This window comes from Urocampus carinirostris, chromosome 16, assembly GCF_059441175.1.
Source record: "Urocampus carinirostris isolate Australia breed hairy pipefish chromosome 16, RoL_Ucar_1.0, whole genome shotgun sequence".
NCBI classification, from domain to species: domain Eukaryota; kingdom Metazoa; phylum Chordata; class Actinopteri; order Syngnathiformes; family Syngnathidae; genus Urocampus; species Urocampus carinirostris.
This window is the reverse complement of record NC_142364.1, coordinates 12,506,208-12,527,855: the sequence shown is the minus strand read 5'-3', so window position 1 is coordinate 12,527,855 and position 21,648 is coordinate 12,506,208. Positions and strand designations below refer to the sequence as shown.

At 40.3% G+C, this 21,648-nt stretch overlaps 1 protein-coding gene across 1 annotated transcript; it reads right to left on the bottom strand.

Moving 5' to 3' along the window:
* Positions 1–2,742: 2,742 nt before the first annotated feature.
* On the bottom strand, positions 2,743–19,141 carry LOC148350299 (phospholipid-transporting ATPase ID-like). Its single transcript, XM_088320348.1, has 28 exons — positions 18,911–19,141; positions 17,224–17,303; positions 17,094–17,152; positions 16,912–17,025; positions 16,047–16,145; positions 13,735–13,796; positions 13,565–13,637; positions 13,425–13,495; positions 12,119–12,201; positions 11,891–12,049; positions 11,740–11,828; positions 11,420–11,613; positions 11,102–11,310; positions 10,986–11,029; positions 10,761–10,926; positions 10,506–10,694; positions 10,306–10,421; positions 10,069–10,233; positions 9,892–10,003; positions 9,724–9,829; positions 7,469–7,619; positions 7,209–7,392; positions 6,867–7,090; positions 5,943–6,026; positions 5,635–5,880; positions 5,424–5,562; positions 4,820–4,950; positions 2,743–3,082 (listed from the first exon to the last, which is right to left on the bottom strand). The coding sequence occupies exons 2-28, from the start codon at positions 17,276–17,278 to the stop codon at positions 2,828–2,830; spliced, it is 3,579 nt and encodes a 1,192-aa protein (XP_088176474.1). The 5' UTR covers positions 17,279–17,303; positions 18,911–19,141; the 3' UTR covers positions 2,743–2,827.
* Between the last annotated feature and the right edge of the window lie 2,507 nt (positions 19,142–21,648).

The following is a 21,648-nucleotide window of genomic DNA, read 5'->3' as shown; positions in this document are numbered from 1 at the left end:
AATTGAAAGTAATCCAGTTAAAGTAACCCTACCCAACCCTTCGCCAGTGTAGAGGAAAATGGAAATAACCAGAACTTGCATGAGTCTGATCTTTGATTTCACTACTTTGAACAATATTTTGTGCACAATTCTATATTCACTATTGTACCCTTGTGTGAAGATAGCATGAAAACATATTTTTTTACATATAACTGCTTCTCTTTCTTTTTATAAATTTGTTTTTGGGAGGTCTCTGTAATTATAATGCTAAAGCCCCTAAATAAGAAACCATGATGGAAACACGTCTCTGAAGTTACAAGACAAAATGTTCATTAAAATTGAACTATAAACTGTATATACATAAGTAATAACATGTTAATATATTTGTACAACACAGCTGCTGGAGAGTGACGTCACGCTTGCCTTTTTCTTTGGTTAGTGTAGCATAAAAATGGTGAAAGTAAGAAAATGCGTGCTTCAAGTATAGTCCAAACCCCAAGAAAGATGGAGAAAAGAAGAGTTTATTCAAACCTGGGTAATTTAGTAAATTAAAAAAAGCTGCAATAATGACACAATCTATTACAGATCACTACAAAAATACAGAAATACCACTGCAGGAAAAACAAAAAAACTAAAATAATTGTATAACGACTACTAAAATACGAGAGGGAGAGAAAGAAGGAAAGTAAAGAAGGGAAGGAGGGACAGAAAGACGAGAGGAAAGTAAGAGAGAAGGAAAGTTCGAGTGCACTTAATAAAGAGTCGGCTCCTCATAATGGCGAGTCGGCTCTTTTTGGCGAATTGAAAGAGCCGCCTCATGGAGCCGTTTTGTTCTTGAACGACCCAACACTGTTCCCATAGCGTTTGGCCATGTGAAATTCCTCTCCACTCTTGTGCAAAATGTAACTCCACATGATTCCATTAACTGCATTTAACACTGTTAATGAGCTAACAGTACACTTTAAAGGAGGCTAAAATGTGCGAGAAAGGGAATTCGAAACAGAAGCTTCGGGAAATGCAAGATGAGAACGAGCGACAACATCGACGGCTAAACCAAGTTAGCATTAGCAAGCAGCTACAGGTTGGTCACGTATTTCAAGAGTATTTTACAGTATTTTCTTGAGCTCTTCAAGTTCATTGCACGACATATGTTTGATTTCTATTTTGTATTCAGATGTGTTTTGTTTCCAGTTTAATTCAATTAATTAAATTTAAAAAGAAGAGTGTTTTAGTCAGCATTAGTTACCGGTTTATGCACTTTGGCGGGGAAGAAACATAAAATGGCGGCAAAGTAGTTGCTATTACTATATAGCGTCATTCTTTGTTAAACACCTTCAAACATAATTATTATAATATTAAACCCAAATTGAGTTTTCATTTCATTGGATATCCCCAGTTGAGTTGCTAACAAACGGCTAAGATAACCTATGAAAGAGTAAATGTATTAGCACATCAATCCACCAGATGGCGCACCTCAAATTACAAGAAAATATTGATAACACTACAACGGAAACTGATACGTTACACTAAAATCACCAAATGTGATTAGTTTAAATGGCCTTCTGCTTGTGGGATAGCTTTTTAGACTAAATGTTTAGTTTTACTTTACCTTGAGAAGTGATTTTTTTTTCGACTTATAAATTTGCACTGGTTAATGTAGACTACAATGATAATTAGATTGTCAATAAAGTTTTTTTTTTCTTTTGGATATGTTGGGGTCATATATTCCAAGAGCAAAAATGTTTAGTTGCAAGGATCATCCCATATTATTGTACACACCGGTGAAAACCCCTTTCCCTGCTCAGTTTGTGGTCAAGAATTCAGCCTGAAATCGAACTTAGAAATTTACCTAAGAACCGTCACTGGGTAAAAAACAAAACTAAACCCTTTTGCTTGCTCAGTTTGTGGTTAAAGATTCACCCATAAATCATACTTAAAATTCACGCTGGAACCGATACTGATGAGAAACCATCTGCCTGCTCCATTTGTAGTCAAAGATTCTCTCATAAATGAAAGTTAAAAATCCAAACGGCAATCCACATTGGCAAAAAAACCTTATTCCTGCTCATTTTTTTGTCATAGATCTACCCAGAAACGAAGTTTGAAAAACCACACAAGAACTCACACTGGAGAAAAACCTTATTCCTGCTCAGTTTGTGATCTAAAATTCACCCAGAAATCGAACTTAAAGGGCACACAAAAACCCACATAGGTGAAAAAAACCCTTTGCCTGCTCAGTTTGTGGTCCAGAAATTTAGACAGAAGAGATCTTTAAAACATCACGCAAGAACCGACACTGATGAGAAACCATTTTTTAATGCCCCAGATAGCAGGTAGTTGCCTAACGCTGCTATCGGTTAGTTAGTGTGTAAAAGGGAAAAGTGTGAAGCACATTGTGAAGCCCTTTTGGGAGGTCTTCGTTGATTTGAAAAGCGCTATATAAATGCAGACCATTTACATTTAAGTGTTTTTTGGCATGAAATATCTTGAAAAAAGACATGATGAAAATGGAAAGTCAAGAAAAATGTAGACAGTTGTTTGAATGTTAGTGAAACTGGGGACAAGACTCAACCCCAAAAAGTCCAAATAACAACTCAAAGACGACCATAAACAAAATAAGACTCAAAACGACCCCTAAAGCAACCAAAGAGTCCCAAAAAAACACATGTAAATGCTTATAATCTTGTTAACTAAAACATAACAAAAATAGCAAGCCAAGAAATACTGTATGAAGCCAGCTACAAACATGTTGGGGACACTGGGGACAAAACCAAATCAAAACATTTTTATTCGAAGTACATTTTTATACATATCAATATATTTCCACATTTTATGAGTATTCTGGATGCTAGCATGTTAGTGGCGCTTCCTCTGTGATTGTGCGGTAGCGTTGGGGTGCATTGTGGGCAAGCGGCGAATCGGTGGTCTTGAACAAGGCAGTCCGGTTTTTGATCGGCCGCAAGAATCTCCGGGACGTGACCAATTCGCCGTAGCCTTGAGCGTGGGAAAAAGCGTAACCCGATCGCCGCGTGCTGATCCGTCGAACCGGCGGACGACGCGGCGCTAAAACCGGTAGCGCCTCCTTGCGCACTTTGTGCCGCACCTGTGGACAAAAACGGAATTCCATTGGACAAAACAGCAGCCGATCAAATAACACCAAGAATTGGAGCATGGAGGTAAAAAAATAATGGAAATAATGTGAAAAATACAGGGTGTTCCAAAAGTCATCAGCACATTTGAAGTCCCCATATCTCCTTAACTACTAAGATAAAAGTTACATTAAGTTTTTGGTCAAGATATTGATTTTTCTTCAAATTTCTATCCAGAGCCATTGATAATGTTCATTAAACCAGAAAAGGCGTTGTGTGCGGTCTTATTTGCAAAAACGAAATCATGGACTGATGTCCAACAAGTGTTTTACAGATTTTTGGGAAAGGAGCCACCAGAGAGGAAGTCCATAGTGAGATGGCATTCTGAATTCAGAACAGATGGGTGCTTATGCCCGGCTTGAAGAGTTGGAACTGTATCATGACACCTTACAATCGACTGTTAGTCCAACAGTTGAAGGACACTGATAAACCAGTTCTTCATGACTTTTGTGTTGCAAAGCAACAGAAGATGGATTGAGTTGTCTGTAGTGAAAAATCGTATGGAAAAAGATTAAACAATGCACTCCAGGGTAAACATGTAATAAATACTTTAAGAGAAAAAAAGATAGGACTCTCAGGATAAAATGTAGAGGGCGATGGATCTGAGGATTGGCTTGTTGTTAGCACTGGGGCAACTTTCCACGTAATGCTAACAAGCATAACACTCACATTTGGGGTAGGGAGAACCCACATGAAATTGTTGAGCATCTTCGAGATTACCCAAGGGTGACTATGTTTGGTGCCATGACCAAGAAAGCTGTCTATAGGCCCCTGTTCTTTGAAAGAGCAATCATCAATGATGAGACGTATCTCCACATGCTGGAAAACTAGCTCATGGGTAAACAGAATAAAATTGATTTTCTTTTTTTACCGTCATTGATATCAACGTTGTGAACCATTGTAGGCAATGAGATTGGATATGTCACTCCAGGGTAAACATGTAATAAAGACTTATCTTTAAATAGAGAAACAGATAAAACATTATTGGGATAAAGTGGGAGACATTTTCACACAACTAGTGCTTCGAGACGGGACTAAAATCTCCGGGTCGATGGTATTGAACGCAGAGTTGAAGTCCAGGAATAGCATTCTGACCTAGCGGCTTCGTTTCTCCAATGGCTTTGCGCAGCATAAAGACTGGTGTTTATAGCATTATCAGTGGAGTGGTTTGCTCTGTAGGCAAACTGAGGAGGGTCCAGTGTGGGAAGTAAGGACATTTCAAAGTGCTGGAACACCAACTTCTCGAAGCACTTCATGACCTCAGGGATAAGCGCCAGAGGCCTGTAACCATCGAGGCTGACCACCGAAGACTTATTTGGGATGGAGATGATGGTGGAGGTCTTGAGGCCGGGTAGAATGGTAGCTTGTGAGAAATTAAGTGGGGATCACTCTGGGGGCTTCATTTTCCAACAGATTGGGCCACCGTACTTGAGCATCATGGTTAGACCGATTCTGAGATGTTTAATGTGAAAAGACTTTTGGAACACCCTGTAGTGACTATATACCGAAAAGAGACCATTAAAGGTACAGTGTGTAGAAAATGACCTTTTGATGTGGCTGCATTGTGTTATGCAACTGAAAACAAGTGCCAGAAAGCAGAAATAATTCAAACTGTCCTTTTAAAGAATACTTCAGGAAACCAGAAAAATTGGAAAATAATTTCAAAATTGTAAAGTTTAACGAAGGAGTACCTTGTCGTTGACTGTGGGTCGCATTTGAAGGCGGCAATATCTGAAAGCGACCACCGGGAGGCAGCAGAGCAACGTCGTCAGGAGGACGATCAACCAAACGTTGGGCTGGTTTAGAGAATTCCGCGCCGTCCCTGCGACCACGAACACATCAAGAAGCCTTATTAAAATAGCCGGGACGAGTCGCGAACGAAACGGCTCGAATAGCTGGCTCTTTCAAGAGAACAAAACACACTGTCACTCTTCTTTGTCTCTCTCTCCCTCACTTACACGTTCTCTTTCATATTCTGTCTATTTTTATTTTTTCTAAATATACTTCTTTATCTTTCTATTTTTCTCTAATTTTTTCTCTTTATATCCCTCTGTTTTTCTTTTTCTCTATCTCTTTCTCTTCCTTTTTGTCTCTCTCACTATTTTCTCTTCATCTGTCTGCATTATCTCCCTCTCACCCTCTCTCTGTGTCTTTTTCTCTTTTATTCTCTCTATTTGCCTTTCTCTTTCCTTCACTGCTTTTATCTTCCCACCCTCTCTCGCTCACTCTCTTTTTCTTTCTCTCTACTCTTTTCTCTTTCTGAAAAGTCAAGACTGTCTGAATGGCGCCACCTACCGACAAACGGGAACGCCGAAGTGAAGATGAGGAACATGCCATTGCTGTACATGGTGAAGGTGGTTGCAAAGTAGACCGCCAAACTGCCCCACACGAAAAACTGGTTTACCGCCGTCCAGTAATGAGTGTCTAGGCACAACTGGGACACATCCTCTGGACTTCAGAACCGGCGGCGGAACGCGAAACCAAAACTTGAAGAGTCAGTCCTCACCTGGAGGCTGACCACCACCAAAAGACAGGTCTGGGCCAATAGCGCGAAGGACTGATAGTCAGCCATGTCTTTGCCGTCGTCCCGGACCGCGTCATAGGTGGCGGCCCACGGGATGAAGAACAAGACCAAAGAACTGTAGCAGCTATGTACCATGCAACGCACAAAAACCTTCTTGTTGAAGTAGACGTTGAGGGGGCCGGGCGAGTATAGATGGGGATTCTGGAAGCTCCAGCGGTCATTCACATCCTACGCCCAGAACACAAAAATAAGCTTGAAGAAATCAGGGAATGCAAGACTCTTGCGCTTACCTGGTCAAAAAGACTCATGCCGAGGACTGGGAGAGCAGTGTATACCAGGTTGTACAAGGTGATGAACCACTCGTCGTACACAGTCTAGGAATGACAACAGATCAAAAGACTGATTACTATCAAGTCCAGGCCAAGCACAATATCCCTGGCCGAGAAACAAGTTTATTTATGAGTGGGGGGGGATTTTTTAAGGGTTATTGTTCTATCTTCTTTATTCATTATCCATTATCCGTTATCGGTCAGTTCATAACACGCTACAAAGCCTAGGAGCCGGGACTCTTACTCTCAGCCAAAAGGCCAAGCTATCTGAGAATCCACATCTTGAAATTCCTCATTTCTGGTTCCAAGTCATGTCTTAAGTCAATAATTATGTGTATTAGTTAAAGTCTCTAGGTTTAGAGTCTCGTCATACCATGAGTCGAGGATAAGTCCAAGCTTTCAGGTTCTAAGTTAAGTCTTAGGTAATCTATTATGAGTATCAGTCAATTCCAAGTATCCAGGTTTCAAGTTTAAGATTTAGGTGTCATACTACTAGTCCAAGTTAACTCCAAGTCGTTTTTTTTAGCTTATAGGTCTAATATCCCTGTCTTGGAATCCAAGTCTTGAGTCTGTGAGTCCAAATCCGGAGATTCCAAGTCTCTAGGTTCCAAGTCAAATCATTCTTTATGAGCTTTAGTCAAGGTAAAGTTTCTAGCTTTCAAGTCCAAGTCAAGTTTTTTGACAAGGTGTTAAAAGTCTCTAGGATCCACTTTTACGTCTTGCTTGAAATCGCTAAACATGTGTTATGGTCAAGTTTAAGTCTCAAGGTTCCAAGTGTAATTCAAGTAGAGTCAGATTCTTCAGGTTCCAAGCCTCGGTCAGGTAACCAGTCCCTCATCACGAGTCAAATCCCCGTGTTTAAGTTTCAAGGCTCAGATCCCTCACCTGTGCAGAAAATCCACAGAAGAAGGCGTACCAGAAATGCACAAAGGTAAAGGTGAAGTTCTTGTAAAAGAAATACTGCAGAAACTTGCACATGCGCAAGTAGGACCAGCGGCCGTGGACCAGCAGTAGGCGCTGCAGGTAGCGGAACTGGGCTAAAGAAAAGTCGCTGGACAGGACAGCCTGCATGCCCTCCTGCCCGCTGATGCCAACGCCAATGTGTGCCGCTGCAACGAAAAACCCTGATGAGATCTACAAGAACTGTGAGTTCTACGAGATCCACAAGAACCAGGAGATCCATAGGAACCACAAGATGTACCCGGTACTCCTGGACCAAGTTCCTACCTTTGATCATGCTTACGTCGTTGGCCCCGTCACCAATGGCCAGGGTGACAGCCTGTTTGTATTTCTTAACCAACTGGACCACTTGGGCTTTTTGGAGCGGGGTCACCCTGCAGCAAATTACCGTCTGGCACATACACGCTGTCCTCAGGAGGTCCAACTCCAAGCCTTTCTCCAAGGCAAAGGCCTGACGGGGACAAACAAGGTCCAGATTTCGGTTCTAGGTCCTTCCTTTGCGCAACAGACCAGGACCGCACCCTCACCAGACTGTGCCCATTTATGACCAGGGCAAATTGTCCGTCCACTTTGTCGTCGTGGACTCTTTGAGTTTTTTGCATCCAGAAGAGGCCGGCGCGAGTTTCCGTGACCGTTGGTGCTTCTGCTGCTTCTGGGCACATTTTTCTCCTGGCACCCCTGAAACCAGACAAAGTATTGTGGAGAACAACAGCGAATTATGTAGGAACTGTTGAGGAGAACACCTGCAGAGAGTTCAAGTCTTGAAATGTTCCAGGTTTCTAGGTTCCAAGTCAATTCTTATGTCAATGATTATGAGTATTACTCAAATTGAAGTCTAGGTTTCAAGTCAAATGTCGGGGATCCAAGTTATGTCCGAGTTAAATCCATTGCTTTTTTATAAGTCAAGTATAATACTCCTGGCCGAGAATCCAGGTTAGGTCCCAAGTCCCTGACTATGAGTTCAAGTCTTGAATTTTGAGTCTCTAGGTACCAAGTCTTAAGTCATTATTTATGAGTATTAGTCTGCTTAATTGGCTGTGAGTGTTAGTTCACGGCACTTAAAACCCTGCAAATACTATTTGCTGTCAGGTGCTATACGACAAAAGATACTACAGAAAAACTACAAAATATCTTGACTGCAGAAATACTACAAAAATACAACTATAGTAATACTACAAAAATCAACCTTAAATGCAGTGCTTAAAACAGCGAGCTAATATATTGCTTTAATCATCAGTGTTTCAAATTCAATTATAATAAATTATTGTACTTAAAAACAAATATGAAGAAATATAACACGTAGATGTCTGCATGTATATCTATTCATTGATGACAAATATTCGATGTGTTTCTGGGATCAGTCCCTAGGCCAAAAGTTTTAACCCAATGCTGCCCCTGACCCGAAATAGTTTCCCACTCGTGGATTAGTGTATGATTTGTAAGTAAGGATCAGAGGATTACATTTGTGCTGGACAGGTTGACTTGCAAAAGTTTAAACTTATCAGTCTTTCTTTCATCAACATTTGAGGTCAATTATTCACCAATAATGCTTTTACCATAACCTGATTACCATAAATTCTGGACTATAAGCCGCTACTTTTTTCCCCAAACGTTCAACCCTGCAGCTTATTTAGTGATGCGGCCATTTTATGTAATTTTTCTAACAGCCGCCAGTGGCGCTTGAGTACAAAAGGTAAGATTTAGACCGGTGGAATATATGCGCCGAGGGAGACTGCAACTTCTTAGCTTGTGCACAAATTAAATTAGCGTAGACATATCCTCATCATGCAAATTGCAAAAAGAAAGGCACATGACGTAGCTTTCAAGCTAAACGCAAACGAGCAGTCAGATAAAGAAGGAAACAGCTACTGCACGTAAATTTCACTTTGCGAGCGTGTTGCTAACGTGATTTTGAATAAGGGAGCTTGGGACGACGTCCATATGTCAATGTCTCTTTTCCATGTTGGGGAAGACGACTTTGATTTCAGTTGTAAGTAGGAAGATGAGGACGGTTTACCGTGACTTCTACAAGTACGGTATGTTTTTTTAAAAGACTCGTTTACTGTGTTGTGAGCTTGTTGGTAGTTGCGTTTTGCTACCCTTCACAGGCACGGTTTGGGATGAAAGTTATAATATTATACTTAAAGCTTTGAAAACTATCTCGGTGTACCGTCTTTCTTTGTAAATATGTGTAACCGATGTATAATATGTATTTGCACCTGTATATTTTTGTAATGTATTTATTTGAGACACTTATTCTGATATGTTTTGCGAATTAAAAAAGAGGAGCGGAGCAAACGCAGGCTGACGGGAAGTGGGGTAAAGGTGAGTGAGACCTGGTGTCGCGGCGAACAATAGTGGATATATATTTTTCCCACCCTTACCTTTGGAAATAAAGACTTTTTTCTTTGGATTAGTTTCAACGGGTACTTGGACTCTGCAGGTCTGCATCAAACGTTAAGTAGCGGTATCATTTTCGATTCATTTTGCCGGCTGTGGTTTGTGGACTGTGTACTTTATATTCAGTTACAATCGCGGGACTCAAAACCGGGTTTGGGCTAATTTTGTGATTGTGTTACATGTTTTAATGTGGGCGCATGCAGCTTATATACAGGTGCGGCTTGTGTAAGTACAAAATCGGTTTTCCTCCTAAAATGTGGTGGGTGCGGCTTATAATCAGGTGCACTCTATAGTCTGTAATTTACGGTAACTTCTTGAAACTGACTTAGTCCTTAAACACCAAGTGTGAAAACTCCTGAAACAGTGTAACTGACAGACTTACACGAGCTCCTCCTTGACTCCTTCTGCCGTGTTGGCGGCCACCACAAAAATGTCCCTCATGTCCTCCCGGAGCATGTTGCAGGAGTAGCCGATGTTCTCCGCCGTTTCTGAACAAACCTCATTTGCAAATTGACCGAACAACCAAAAATTGACCTGAGTGGATACCAACCCTGTTTATCGCCGGTCAAGACCCAAATTTTAATGTTGGCCTTGGCCAGCTGCTCGATGGTCTGAGGGACGCCATCTTGCAACTTGTCCTCCACCGCTGTCGCTCCCAGAAGCTAAATCACACATCAGCCAATCAGAATCCTCGCTTTTTAAAAGTTGTTTTCCCGGTCCCACCCACCAGCAAGTCTTTTTCGATCTCTTCGTAAAGTTGGTCCAGTTTTTCGTCTCGTTCCTCCATAGCGATGCTAGCCTGGTGGTGGCGCTCCATCCACTGCGTCAGTTCGCGCTCGTCCAAATTCTTGTAGGCCAAAACCAAAGTACGAAGACCGTCGCCCGCATACTCCTAGAAGATCAAACCAGGACATAAATTTTACCTAAACTGTCCCCTCAGGATGAAATACAACAATAAAGTCACATTAAGATGTCCCGTGGTGACGGCCATGAGTTTGCTGCAGGATGTGTGGAGCCTCTCATAGATAATTGTGTCTGCTCCTTTGCAGTAGAGTGTTGACTTCCCTTCAGGGTTTCGAACTATCAACCAGAAAGGAAAGAAGAGTTCAATGAAGGAATGTTTTTACTACACCAAGGGTGTTTAAGTATAGGGCAGTTCTTCACCTATGACCGACATCCTCTTGCGCACATTATTGAAGTCCAAAACCGCCAGAAGCTCGTAGACCACTTTTTGGCCCATCTCCACCACCGTGATGCTCTCAGGTGTTCGGGACCGGAATACAAATCCAAAGTTTCTGGCAGCAGTGACCAGAGCCCCTTCATCCGGAGACTGGGCCTGGTAGAAAAGCTCTCCTAGCAGCAAAAGAAGGGAAGTATTTTAAAAACATGCTGAAATATTTTGGAAAAGAACAGGTTCACCTTCTTTTTTCTCCTCGGGCATGACGGTATGGCACAGGGCCAGCAACCGGAAGAAGGAGTGAGCCTCCGAATTGCCGTCGCGGACGGTTTCAGCCAAACTGTAGTCGTGGAAAACGAACTTTGGGTCCGAGAGACGGTTCCAGGAAAAGTCCACCCTTGGTGTCTTCTGAAAGTCGTCTGTCAGGAGTTGTGGCTCAAGCAGAGATCTCTGTTTCAAGAACTCACCTCTGTTATTTCCCTCCTATTCCCTGAATAGTCCAACAGTTCGCCTGAAAAAAGAGGAAGGACGTAACCGTCAAGGGGTCGGTCCACCAAGGTCTCCGCCACCCCAGTCTGCTCACCATAGTTTTTGCCATTAATGGAACACTTATTGAAAGTCATGATGTTCTGTGTCAGGGTCCCGGTCTTGTCGCTGAAGATGTATTTGATCTGACCCAGTTCCTCGTTAAGAGTGGTGGTTCTGGCCTGGGCCGGGGTGTCGCTCTTGTTGTGGTACATCTTCCGGTCCCAGTCTATGTAGAAACTGTTCCCCAGACGGATGATCTCCACGCTAAATGGGCAGAACCGAACCAACTGTGAGGATGGTTTCAATCTATGGGTGCCTGCCTAAATGGGCAAAACAAACTCCCATGAGGCCGGTTTTGGAAGTTTTCCTTCACCTGACATACAACGAGATGGGGACCACAGTGTTGAGGACAATGACATAGGACCAGAAAGTTAGAAAGGACGAAAGCGAAGCATCCACGCCGGGGTCTCGGGGTAGAAAGGTCGTAAACATGGAGCCCTCCAACCATTCCCAGAATGCATTGCCCACTGTCAGGACAGAGCACATGCTTGCCAGGAAACCGAAGATCTGTTGAGGTATAAGTTGGGGTCTCAACCATCCATCACTCTAGAAGTCTTTTTTGAACTGCATCGTCTTTGGTGTCCCCGGACTGCTTAAGTTCTTTCGTAATCACAACATCGTAAAAAAACTCACGCATAGCACCAAGACGTTCATGAGATGGTCCACGCTGGTGCGCTTGAAGGTGGTCTTTCCACTGTTTTGCATCAGTTTAGTGTCGGGGCCTCCAAAAACCAGCAGAATTATGGGATGGACGGACGATTAGTAAGGCAATCGGACCTCTTACCTCCAAAGATAACTAATCCATAGCACCATTGTGTGTTCCTCAGGGTGCAACCTCGGAGAAGAACTTTGTCGTTGTCCAGCGAGAAGGTTTGTCTGCCCACTGTGAGCGTCCCTTTGAATTTGTCCAGTCGGTTGTTTGGGGGTTCGCAACAAACCTCACCTGGTTAAAAACAGGAACACCCCCTTAGACGCGTGTCTCTGGTATTCAATCTTTGCAAATAAATCTCACCGTTGAAGCTAGCAAGCGCTTGGACGTTGTCTCCAAGCTCTCCGGTCACAGTTAGCGCTTGTTTCACTTTCAGATTGGTTTCTCTGATCCAGAACACAAAACAAATAAGATGTTGAGGAGTTTATAGCTTAGTAGACACTTCACATAAGAAGAGAAGACATCAATGGATTGGATATTGCAAGGGCAACAGGAAAAGACTGCAACATTCCCTCAAATATGTATGATATCCGGCTCGAAGGATTTATTGTCAAGTTTATAGTTTAAGAAACACTTAAAACAAGGAGATAAGACATCATACATTTCGAACATGCAAGGAGAACAGAGAGAACTGTCAAGATGCGAAAATTCCAACCAGTTCTCAAGGTCCATTCTTTTTAGGTTACAAAAATAAGATGTGCCCAACAGAAACTTGATTGGCCCAAAAAAACTGGACTGAAATATAGCAATAAAAAGACAATGAAACATTTATCTAAAAACTACCAAAAATGTCCAGAATATGACAAACAAATTAAGAGAAGTTGACCAAAAAACGACCAAAACACAACTAAATATGAAAAGAAATTGAACGTGAGTGACCAAAAACTAACAAAAACAAATGAATATGACCCAAAAAAGAAGCACCCCCCCAAAATACAACCCAAAAACAACTAAAAAGTACAAACATAATGACCGAAATATGACCATAGAAAAGATCCTCCAAAATTGCCCCAAATTGTCACCAAACTACTAAAATATCACCCAAAAAAAGAATGAAAAATTGATCATAAATTGATAAAATAATGACATAAATAACCACAGAAAATTGACAAAAATGATCAAAAATATGACAAATAACAACCCAGAAATGAAAATAAGGACCAAAAAACGATACATTTAAATTTTAGTTGACACTCAAAATACAACCAAAAAACAACTAAAAACTACAAAGATATTACCTAAATATGACCAGAAAAATGACCTAAACACAACAACCAATTTACCCAAAAATGACCCAAAATTTTAAAAAAAAAACTACTAAAATATTACAAAAGAAATATAGGGGGAAAAATACACAAGTTGATAAAATAATGACCAAAAAAACAGAAGAAATTTGACCAAAAAATGATCAAAAATATGACAAATAACAACCAAAAAATAAACAAAAATTGACCCAAAAACTAATGAGAAAGTCAAAGTTTCGTCGACACTCAAAATAAGGAGAGAAGGCATCAATGAATTTGGAGGGTGCATGGATAACTGTCCAAAACCTTTGAGATGCAAAAACTCAGAATCAAGTAATAAAAAAGGAATAAAATATCAATGTTACCCATCCAGTTCTGCAGTTTCCACGTAGACCAGGTTTAGAGGCTCGCTGCTGGAGAGCAAAAGAAGATCAGCCTGCAGACCAAAAAGCGGCAACCAATCAGATTTGTGTCCCAAAATCCCAGTTTGCATACTGGTACATACGGTGACAAACTGGTTATTTTCCAGTTTGATGACGTCCCCCACTTGGACCTTCCGCCATGTTTCGTTTTCCAGTCTACCAAAACAAAAGAAGGTTGAGTCAGGTGATGGATGGCTGTGTCCACCAATCAGAAAAAAAGGGGGCGGGACTTAAAGTCATAAAATTTACTGACCGGCCGTTGATGAGGACGTTGACTTTGCGGTTGTTGACCTGTTTGTCGCTTTTGTGACGGTTCTAAAATCATTCCAAAAAAATAATATATATTATAATTATGATTAAAACCACAAATATCTGACATAGAACTAAACAAATATGTAGATTGTGTCTTAGCTAAATTTATGACTTATTTATGACTTATTTGTCATTTACTTTGTCCTTTATTTCAGTGTTCATTTTTTGCGTGTATTCCGACAAGTATTTTGTCGTGTCGTCATTCATTATGTAGTGTACAGCGGTACCACTACTTACAAATGTATCCACATACAAAAGTTTCAGGTTACAAAGTACCTGAATTGGAAAATATTGCCTCTAGTTACAAAGGCGTTTCAGGATACGAAGTCAAAAATAGAGAACAGTACGCGCTGCCATACCCCGCCCCCAGAGTTCTACCTGGTAACTGGTGTATATGCGTGAATCCCTGCATGCTCTTCATGTCCCCGACTGGCTCTGTAAACAGTCTACTGTATGGTACTACTAGGAAAATATATAATTCTCAATGGACCCCACGGATGACATGCAGAAAAGTGGACAAGGAGAAAAGAAGAGGAAGAGACTTTTTCTGGTCATTGAAGCAAAGCAAGAGATAACGGAAAGGTATGAAAATACACACCACTGTGTCGGATTAGTTTAGAGACGACAAGGAGGAGGATGCAGCCATCATTCCGTCATCCCAAATTAAAGACTTTTTGGCAAAATTCCATAAAGTCTCGGAATTCGTGTAAAAGAATCACCCAGAATAAGTGTTGACAAGTTGGAATATCGCTCATTATGATGACCTTTGCCTCATGCACAAGTCGTTGAAAGCAGACGTCATTGAATCAGTTTTTCAAAAAACACAGCTAAGGAGCAGTAAAGAAAGAGGCTGGTTAAATGGTAAATTAACATTTTTATCATTTCCTTTATTCTGTTTTTTTTTAGATTGTGTGCCACTCATTTTATGTATATTGTGCGGTATTCTAATGTTTGTATGTATTTGTTTCATGTTCTGATTCTCTTTTATGGTTTATTAAAAATATATATGATTCTTTTGCGGGACTTGGAACGGATTAGCGCATTTACATTCAAAAAGTGTCTCTATTTAAGAATGTTTCAGGTTACAAACCTACTCCCAGAACCATTTAAATTCTTTTGTAGAGGCACCACTGTATTTTGTTGATTTATTTTGTCATGTATTTTGGTGTGTATTCCTTGTACATGTTTTGTGTATTTTGTCATGTATTCTTTTAGGTATTTTGTCATCATTCATTTTCTCGATTATCTTGTGACATCTCCATTAATGCTGGCGTGTAATTTTTCATGTATTGTTTCATTTTGTCGTTTGATTTAATGTGTATTTTTGTGTGTTTTTCTGCATTGTTTGTGTATTTTATTGTGTATTTCTCTGCACATTTTGTCATGTATTTTGTTACATATTTTGTCACGAAGTCATTCAATTCGCTGTGTATTTTCTCGTGTTCTACCATTTTTTGATCAAGTACACCGTTTCATATTTTGTTGTGTACATTATTCTGTACTCAGTACTCTTGTCATTTATTTTGTAGTTTTTCTCTGTATTTTTTTTCTTGTGTGTTTTTTCATTTATTTCGGCGTGTATTTTGTGGTTTTTTTTACTAATTTATGGCGGCGCAGTGGTTAGCGCTTGTGCGGCACAGTTCATGTCATGGGAACCTGTCGTGGGTTCAAATCCAGCTCCAGACTTTCTGTGCGGAGTTTGTATGTTCTCCCCGTGCTTGCGTGGGTTTCCTCCCACATTCCAAAGACATGCATTTCAGGTGAATTGGCCGGTCCAAATTGTCCCTAGGTGTGAATGAGCGAATGAGTTGTCTGTCCCTGTGTGCCCTGCGATTGGCTGGCAACCAGTTCAGGGTGTCCCCTGCCCACTGCCCGATGATTGCTGGGATGGGCTCCAGCCCCCCCGCGACCCTACTGAGGATAAGCGGTACGGCTAATGAGATGAGATGAGATGTATTTTTTCATTCTTTTATTTCAGTTTTATTTTTGTCGAGTATTTTGTTGTGTACTTAGTCGTGTACTTTTCATTAACTTTTTGCGTATATTTTCACTTGCTTCCTTGTGTTTTTTGGTGTACTTGGTCGCTTGCTTTCTCCTTTACTTCGTTGTGTATATTGTCATTTTTGTTTTGTCATGTATTTGATTGTGTATTTTTTCATTTTTTATTTTATCGTTTAAATAACAAAATACGCGACAATATTCATAACAAAATACGAGGCAAATAAACGACAAAGTACAAGAAACAAATCTCACAATGTCATCGGTGGCATCCTTGACTGCAGTTATGGAGAGAACCAATAGGAGGGGGACTGCTGTGGTGAACCATGACAGCGATGCAATTTGCGGGATGAGCTGAAAGGAAAATTAGAAGAAGAAAATAAATAAAACAAAAAGGGAAAAATAGGGGGAAAAAACAAGAAATGAAATAAGTAAAAAGGACACGAAAAACTAAATGGAGAGAAAAAAGAAGGGGGAAAAAAGAATGAATAAAAAGAGACAAAAAGGAAAAAAACAATTGAGAAAAAAGGGGGAAAGAAAGAAAAAGGAATAAAGAAAAAAGAGAAATATAAAATAATAAAAACAGAAAAAAGCAAAAGCAAGAAAAAGGAAAAGGACAATTAAAAAGTGGGGGGGTGAAAAAAGGAGATAAATGAAGGTAAAAGGAAAATAAAACAATGAAGAGAGAAAAAAGAAGGGACAAGAAGACAATGAAAAATGAGAAAAAGAAGAAACAAGTGAGGACATATGAGAAGAAAAAGAAGAAAATAATAGGAGAAAAGGAATAATGTGAAAAAAGAGAAATAAATAAAATTTGAAGAAAAAAGAAAAAACAATGAGAGAAAAAAAGAAAGCAAGAAAAAGACAATTGGGAAAAAAGAAGGAAATAAAAGGAAAAATGAAAAGAAAATAGACAAGAATAAATCAAGTAAAAATAATTGTGTAAACAAAAAATAAAGAGAGAGAGAAAAAATAAAAGACATAAGAAAAAGAAGAAAAGACAAAAAAATACATTTTGAACAAAGAATCATTTTATTTTGTAATTTTCTTTGACACTACTAAGAATTAATTCAACTTGTAATCCTGTTTTTCCATATATGGCCATTGTGGCCCCGCCCACCTGTAGCACAAACAGGAAGAGGAAGTAGCTGTTGGCCAATCGGCGGAACTGCTCGAAAAGATTGAGCGGCAGGAAGGTCACCACGTTGTACTTGGACGTCTTGATGGCGTTGTCCTGCAAAAGGGGGCGGGGTCAAGGGCGGGGCTTCAAACCCCGAAGATTTAGGACCGCCGTTTACTCACAGCGTAGCGGTAGGCCAAATTGAAAGCTCTGTCATTGGCTCGCAAACGTCTCTCTTCCTCTGTTAGCCAATCACAAAGCAGAGAGGATGAGGCACAGAACAAGCATGTGAGGAAGAGGAGGATTTAGGACCTTTTTTGGGCTGCGGTGCACACAGCTGACCAAAGGAGGACGCCACTGAGCCCATTTTACATCGACTTCATATTATGCGCCTGGAAATGAAAAACAGATCATGCGCTTTCTAGAAAAACACAAGCGAATACACTAGAGCTTTTCTTCTCTTTTTTCCTTTTTCTTTTCTATTTTCCTCTTTCTTTTTTCTTTCCTTTTCTTTCCCTCCTTTTCCTTTATTTCATTTGCTTTCCTTTTTGTCTTTTTCTTTTTCCTTTTTTTCCTTTTCTTTTATTTGTCCTATTTATCTTTCCTTTTGTCTTTTTTCTTTTCCTCCCTTTTTTGTTTGACTTTTTTGTCTTTTCCTTTTTCTATTCCTTTCTTTTCCTTTATTTCTTTCCCCTTTTCCTCTCATTCATTTTCCTTTATTTATTTCTCTTTCTTTCTTGTACTTTTCTCATTATTTTCCTTTTGTCCCTTCCATTTGTCTATTTAACTTTCCTGTCTCTTTTTTTTCTCTTTCTTTTTTGTCATTTTACTTTTCCGTTTTCTTTTTTCTTTTCCTTTTCTTTTTATCATCTTTTCTTTCTTGTCCTTTTTCTTATTTCTTTTATTTTTTTAGTTGTCTTATTTTTCCCCTTTTATCACCCCCCTATGCTCTTTTGTTTTCCTTTTCCCCTTGCCATGGTTCTTTTATACCTTTTCTTTTTTGTTTAATTTTCATGTTTTCTTCCGGTATCGTTTGCCTTTTCTTTCTTTCCATTTTCCCCTTTTTGTTCTTCCCTATATACCTTTTCTCAGTTTTCCTTCTCTTTCCTTATTCTCTTTTTATGATTTTCTTCGATCTCTTGTTTTTCTGTTTCTGTTTCCCCTTTTCTTTTTCCATATTCGTTTTGTTCTTCCTCCCCTTTACCCCTATCTTTCCCTGTATTTGTCTTTTTTCCTTTCTTTCTTTTTCCATTTTACTTTTCTATTTTCTTTTTTCTTTTTCCATTTTACTTTTCTATTTTATTTTTTATTTTTCTTTCTTCCTTGTCCTTTCTCTTTCTCTTTTCTTTCTTTTACTTGGCTTATTTTTCCCCCTTTTTTCTCTTACCCCTACACCCCTTTCCTTTCTATTTGTTTTCTTTTTCCCGTTCCATGGTTCTTTTATACCATTATCTTTTTTGTTTGAATTTCATTTTTTTCCTGTTATTGTTTGCCTTTTCCCCTTTTCTTTCTTTTCATTTTCCCCTTTTTGCTCTTCCCCATATACCTTTTCTCAGTTTTCCTTTTCTTTCCTCATTCTTTTTTATGATTTTCTTCTATCTCTTTTTCTTCTGTTTCTGTTTCCCCCTTATACTTTTCCCTTTTATTTTTTTTTTAATTTGTTTTGTTCTCCCTCCCCTCTTTTCCCTATCTTCCCCTTTCTTTGTCTTCTTTCCTTTCTTCTTCCCTTAGTCTTTGTTCCCTTTTCCCTTTATCTTCCCCCCTTCTCCTTTCCATATTTTTTCTCTTCCTTTTCTTCTCCCCTTTTCTTCTTACCTTGTTTTCTCTTTTTCTTTCCTTTATTTTTCCCCTATTCTTTCTTCACATTTTTTCCCTTTCTTTCCGATAAAAACGCAAATTCGATGACCCGAAACCTGATTCTTTCACAAATAACTCCAAATAAATTCAAGGAAACATAGCTGGTAAGAAATGTATGTATTATCCATGAAAAAGGACGTACCTCAGAAGATAAGAAGACAACGCGGAAGACCCGGAAGGACGCCTGACTAGAACATGGCAGAGATAAGAGGAAAAACTGCAACGGCGCTCCTCTCGGGTATTTGGACCAGGTCCAGAAGTCGACAGGTCTCGGTCCCGTCGGATGGAGCCGGCAGGTGGCTTGAAGTGGTCCAAAAGTGCAGGACGAGTCGGGTTGACACTAAGCGCTCTCTCTCTCTCTCTCTCCAGTCAACAAGGAGAAAAAGCTGAACTTTGGACTTTGGAAGCGAACGGGCCGTAAAACTCGAAGGGAGACGGACGACTCCATCGGCCAATCAGAGCGCTCCCCTGCCTGCCTGTTCGACTCTCCAGCCTGCCTGTTCGACTCTCCAGCCTGCCTGTTCGACTCTCCAGCCTGCCTGTTCGACTCCCCTGCCTGCCAGTCCTGATTCCGCCTGTCCTGTCTTGCCTGTTCTGATTCCGCCTGTCCTGTCTTGCCTGTTCTGATTCCGTCTGTCCTGTCTTGCCTGTTCTGATTCCGCCTGTCCTGTCTTGCCGGTCCTGATTCCGCCTGTCCCGTCTTGCCTGTTCTGATTCTGCCTGTCCTGAGTCCGACTTTCCTGATTCTGCCTGTCCTGAGTCCGACTCTCCTGTTTTGCCTGTCCTGAGTCCGACTCTCCTGTTTTGCCTGTCCTGAGTCCGACTCTCCTGATTCTGCCTGGCCTGAGTCCGACTCTCCTGATTCTGCCTGTCCAGAGTCCGACTCTCCTGATTCTGCCTGTCCTGAGTCCGACTTTCCTGATTCTGCCTGTCCTGAGTCCGACTCTCCTGTTTTGCCTGTCCTGAGTCCGACTCTCCTGATTCTGCCTGTCCTGAGTCCGACTCTCCTGTTTTGCCTGTCCTGAGTCCGACTCTCCTGATTCTGCCTGGCCTGAGTCCGACTCTCCTGATTCTGCCTGTCCTGAGTCCGACTCTCCTGATTCTGCCTGTCCTGAGTCCGACTTTCCTGATTCTGCCTGTCCTGAGTCCGACTCTCCTGTTTTGCCTGTCCTGAGTCCGACTCTCCTGTTTTGCCTGTCCTGAGTCCGACTCTCCTGATTTTGCCTGGCCTGAGTCCGACTCTCCTGTTTTGCCTGTCCTGAGTCCGACTCTCCTGTTTTGCCTGTCCTGAGTCCGACTCTCCTTATTCTGCCTGTCCTGAGTCCGACTCTCCTGATTCTGCCTGTCCTGAGTCCGACTCTCCTGATTCTGCCTGTCCTGAGTCCGACTCTCCTGTTTTGCCTGTCCTGAGTCCGACTCCTGATTCTGCCTGTCCTGAGTGCGTCTCTCCTGATTCTGCCTGTCCTGAGTCCGACTCTCCTGTTTTGCCTGTCCTGAGTCCGACTCTCCTGTTTTGCCTGTCCTGAGTCCGACTCCTGATTCTGCCTGTCCTGAGTGCGTCTCTCCTGATTCTGCCTGTCCTGAGTCCGACTCTCCTGTTTTGCCTGTCCTGTCCTGTCCTGTCAGAACCGGGTGGGTTGGGCTACATACGGGATACGCCCCTAAAGGTTGATTTTTTTTTTTTTGCACTATGATGACTATTTTTGCACCAAATGCATAATTGCACAAACCCTTACGATACCAAACTGTATGTAACATCCCACATGCCGACATTTCTCGTGTAAATATCGTGTAAATTATAACTATAACCTTATCCTCCTTCTTTTATAACCTTATCTTCTCGGTTCCTTTATCTTCTTGGCTTTTTTACCCTCACTGTGAATGTGTGAAACTGGAGTGTCATGCCCAATTTCGTTGTCACAATATGTTAACCTGTTTTGTAACAATGACAATGAAGGTATATTCTATTCTATTTTATTTTGAAAAGAAAACTTCGCAGATTTCATGGAAGCCAATTGAATCTCAGGAGGGCACAAGGATCATTCATTAAAACGCTTGAATGAGTTAAAAGTTCATTAAAGGGGGGAAAAAAATTAACGTTATTATAATATAGTAGAGTAATAGATTTTTTTTGTAAAACGTATTTGATTTTGTGCAGAATATGACATTAGTAGGAATATACTGGAAAACGGGACCCACAAAATCTTGGTTTTTGTCCTGCTTTTTTTTTCTTTTTTTTTCTCGTCTGTCTTTTCTTTTAGCTTTTTTCTTCTTTTTTCTCTCATTTTTTTTTTCTTGAATTTTTATTTTTTCCCTAGCTTTTAACTTATTTTTTAATGCTTTATTATACTTTTTTATCTTCTTTTTTATTTGATTTCTTTTTCCTACCTTTCAATTTTTTCTCCCTTTCCCCCTATTTTTTCCTGCTTTTTCTTTTTGTTTCTTTTTTTCCCCAGCTTTTTCTTTTTATCTTGCTTTATTGTTTTTACCATTTTTTACCCCATTTGTCTTTTCTTTTATGATTTTCCTTCTTTTCTCTCCCATTTTACTTATATCCTCATTTTTTTCCCTAGCTTTTAACTTATTTTTTCATGCTTTATTACACTTTTTTTTATCATCTTTTTCCATTTGATTTCTTTTTCCTACCTTTCACTTTTTTCTCCCTTTCCCCCCTATCTTTTCCTGCTTTTTCTTTTTGTTTCTTTTTTCCCCAGCTTTTTATTTTTATCTTGCTTTATTCTTTTTATCTTTTCTTTTTTTCCCGTTTGTCTTTTCTTTTATGATTTTCCTTCTTTTCTCTCCCATTTTACTTTTATCCTTAATTTTTTTCCCTAGCTTTTAACTAATTTTTTCATGCTTTATTATACTTTTTTTATCTTC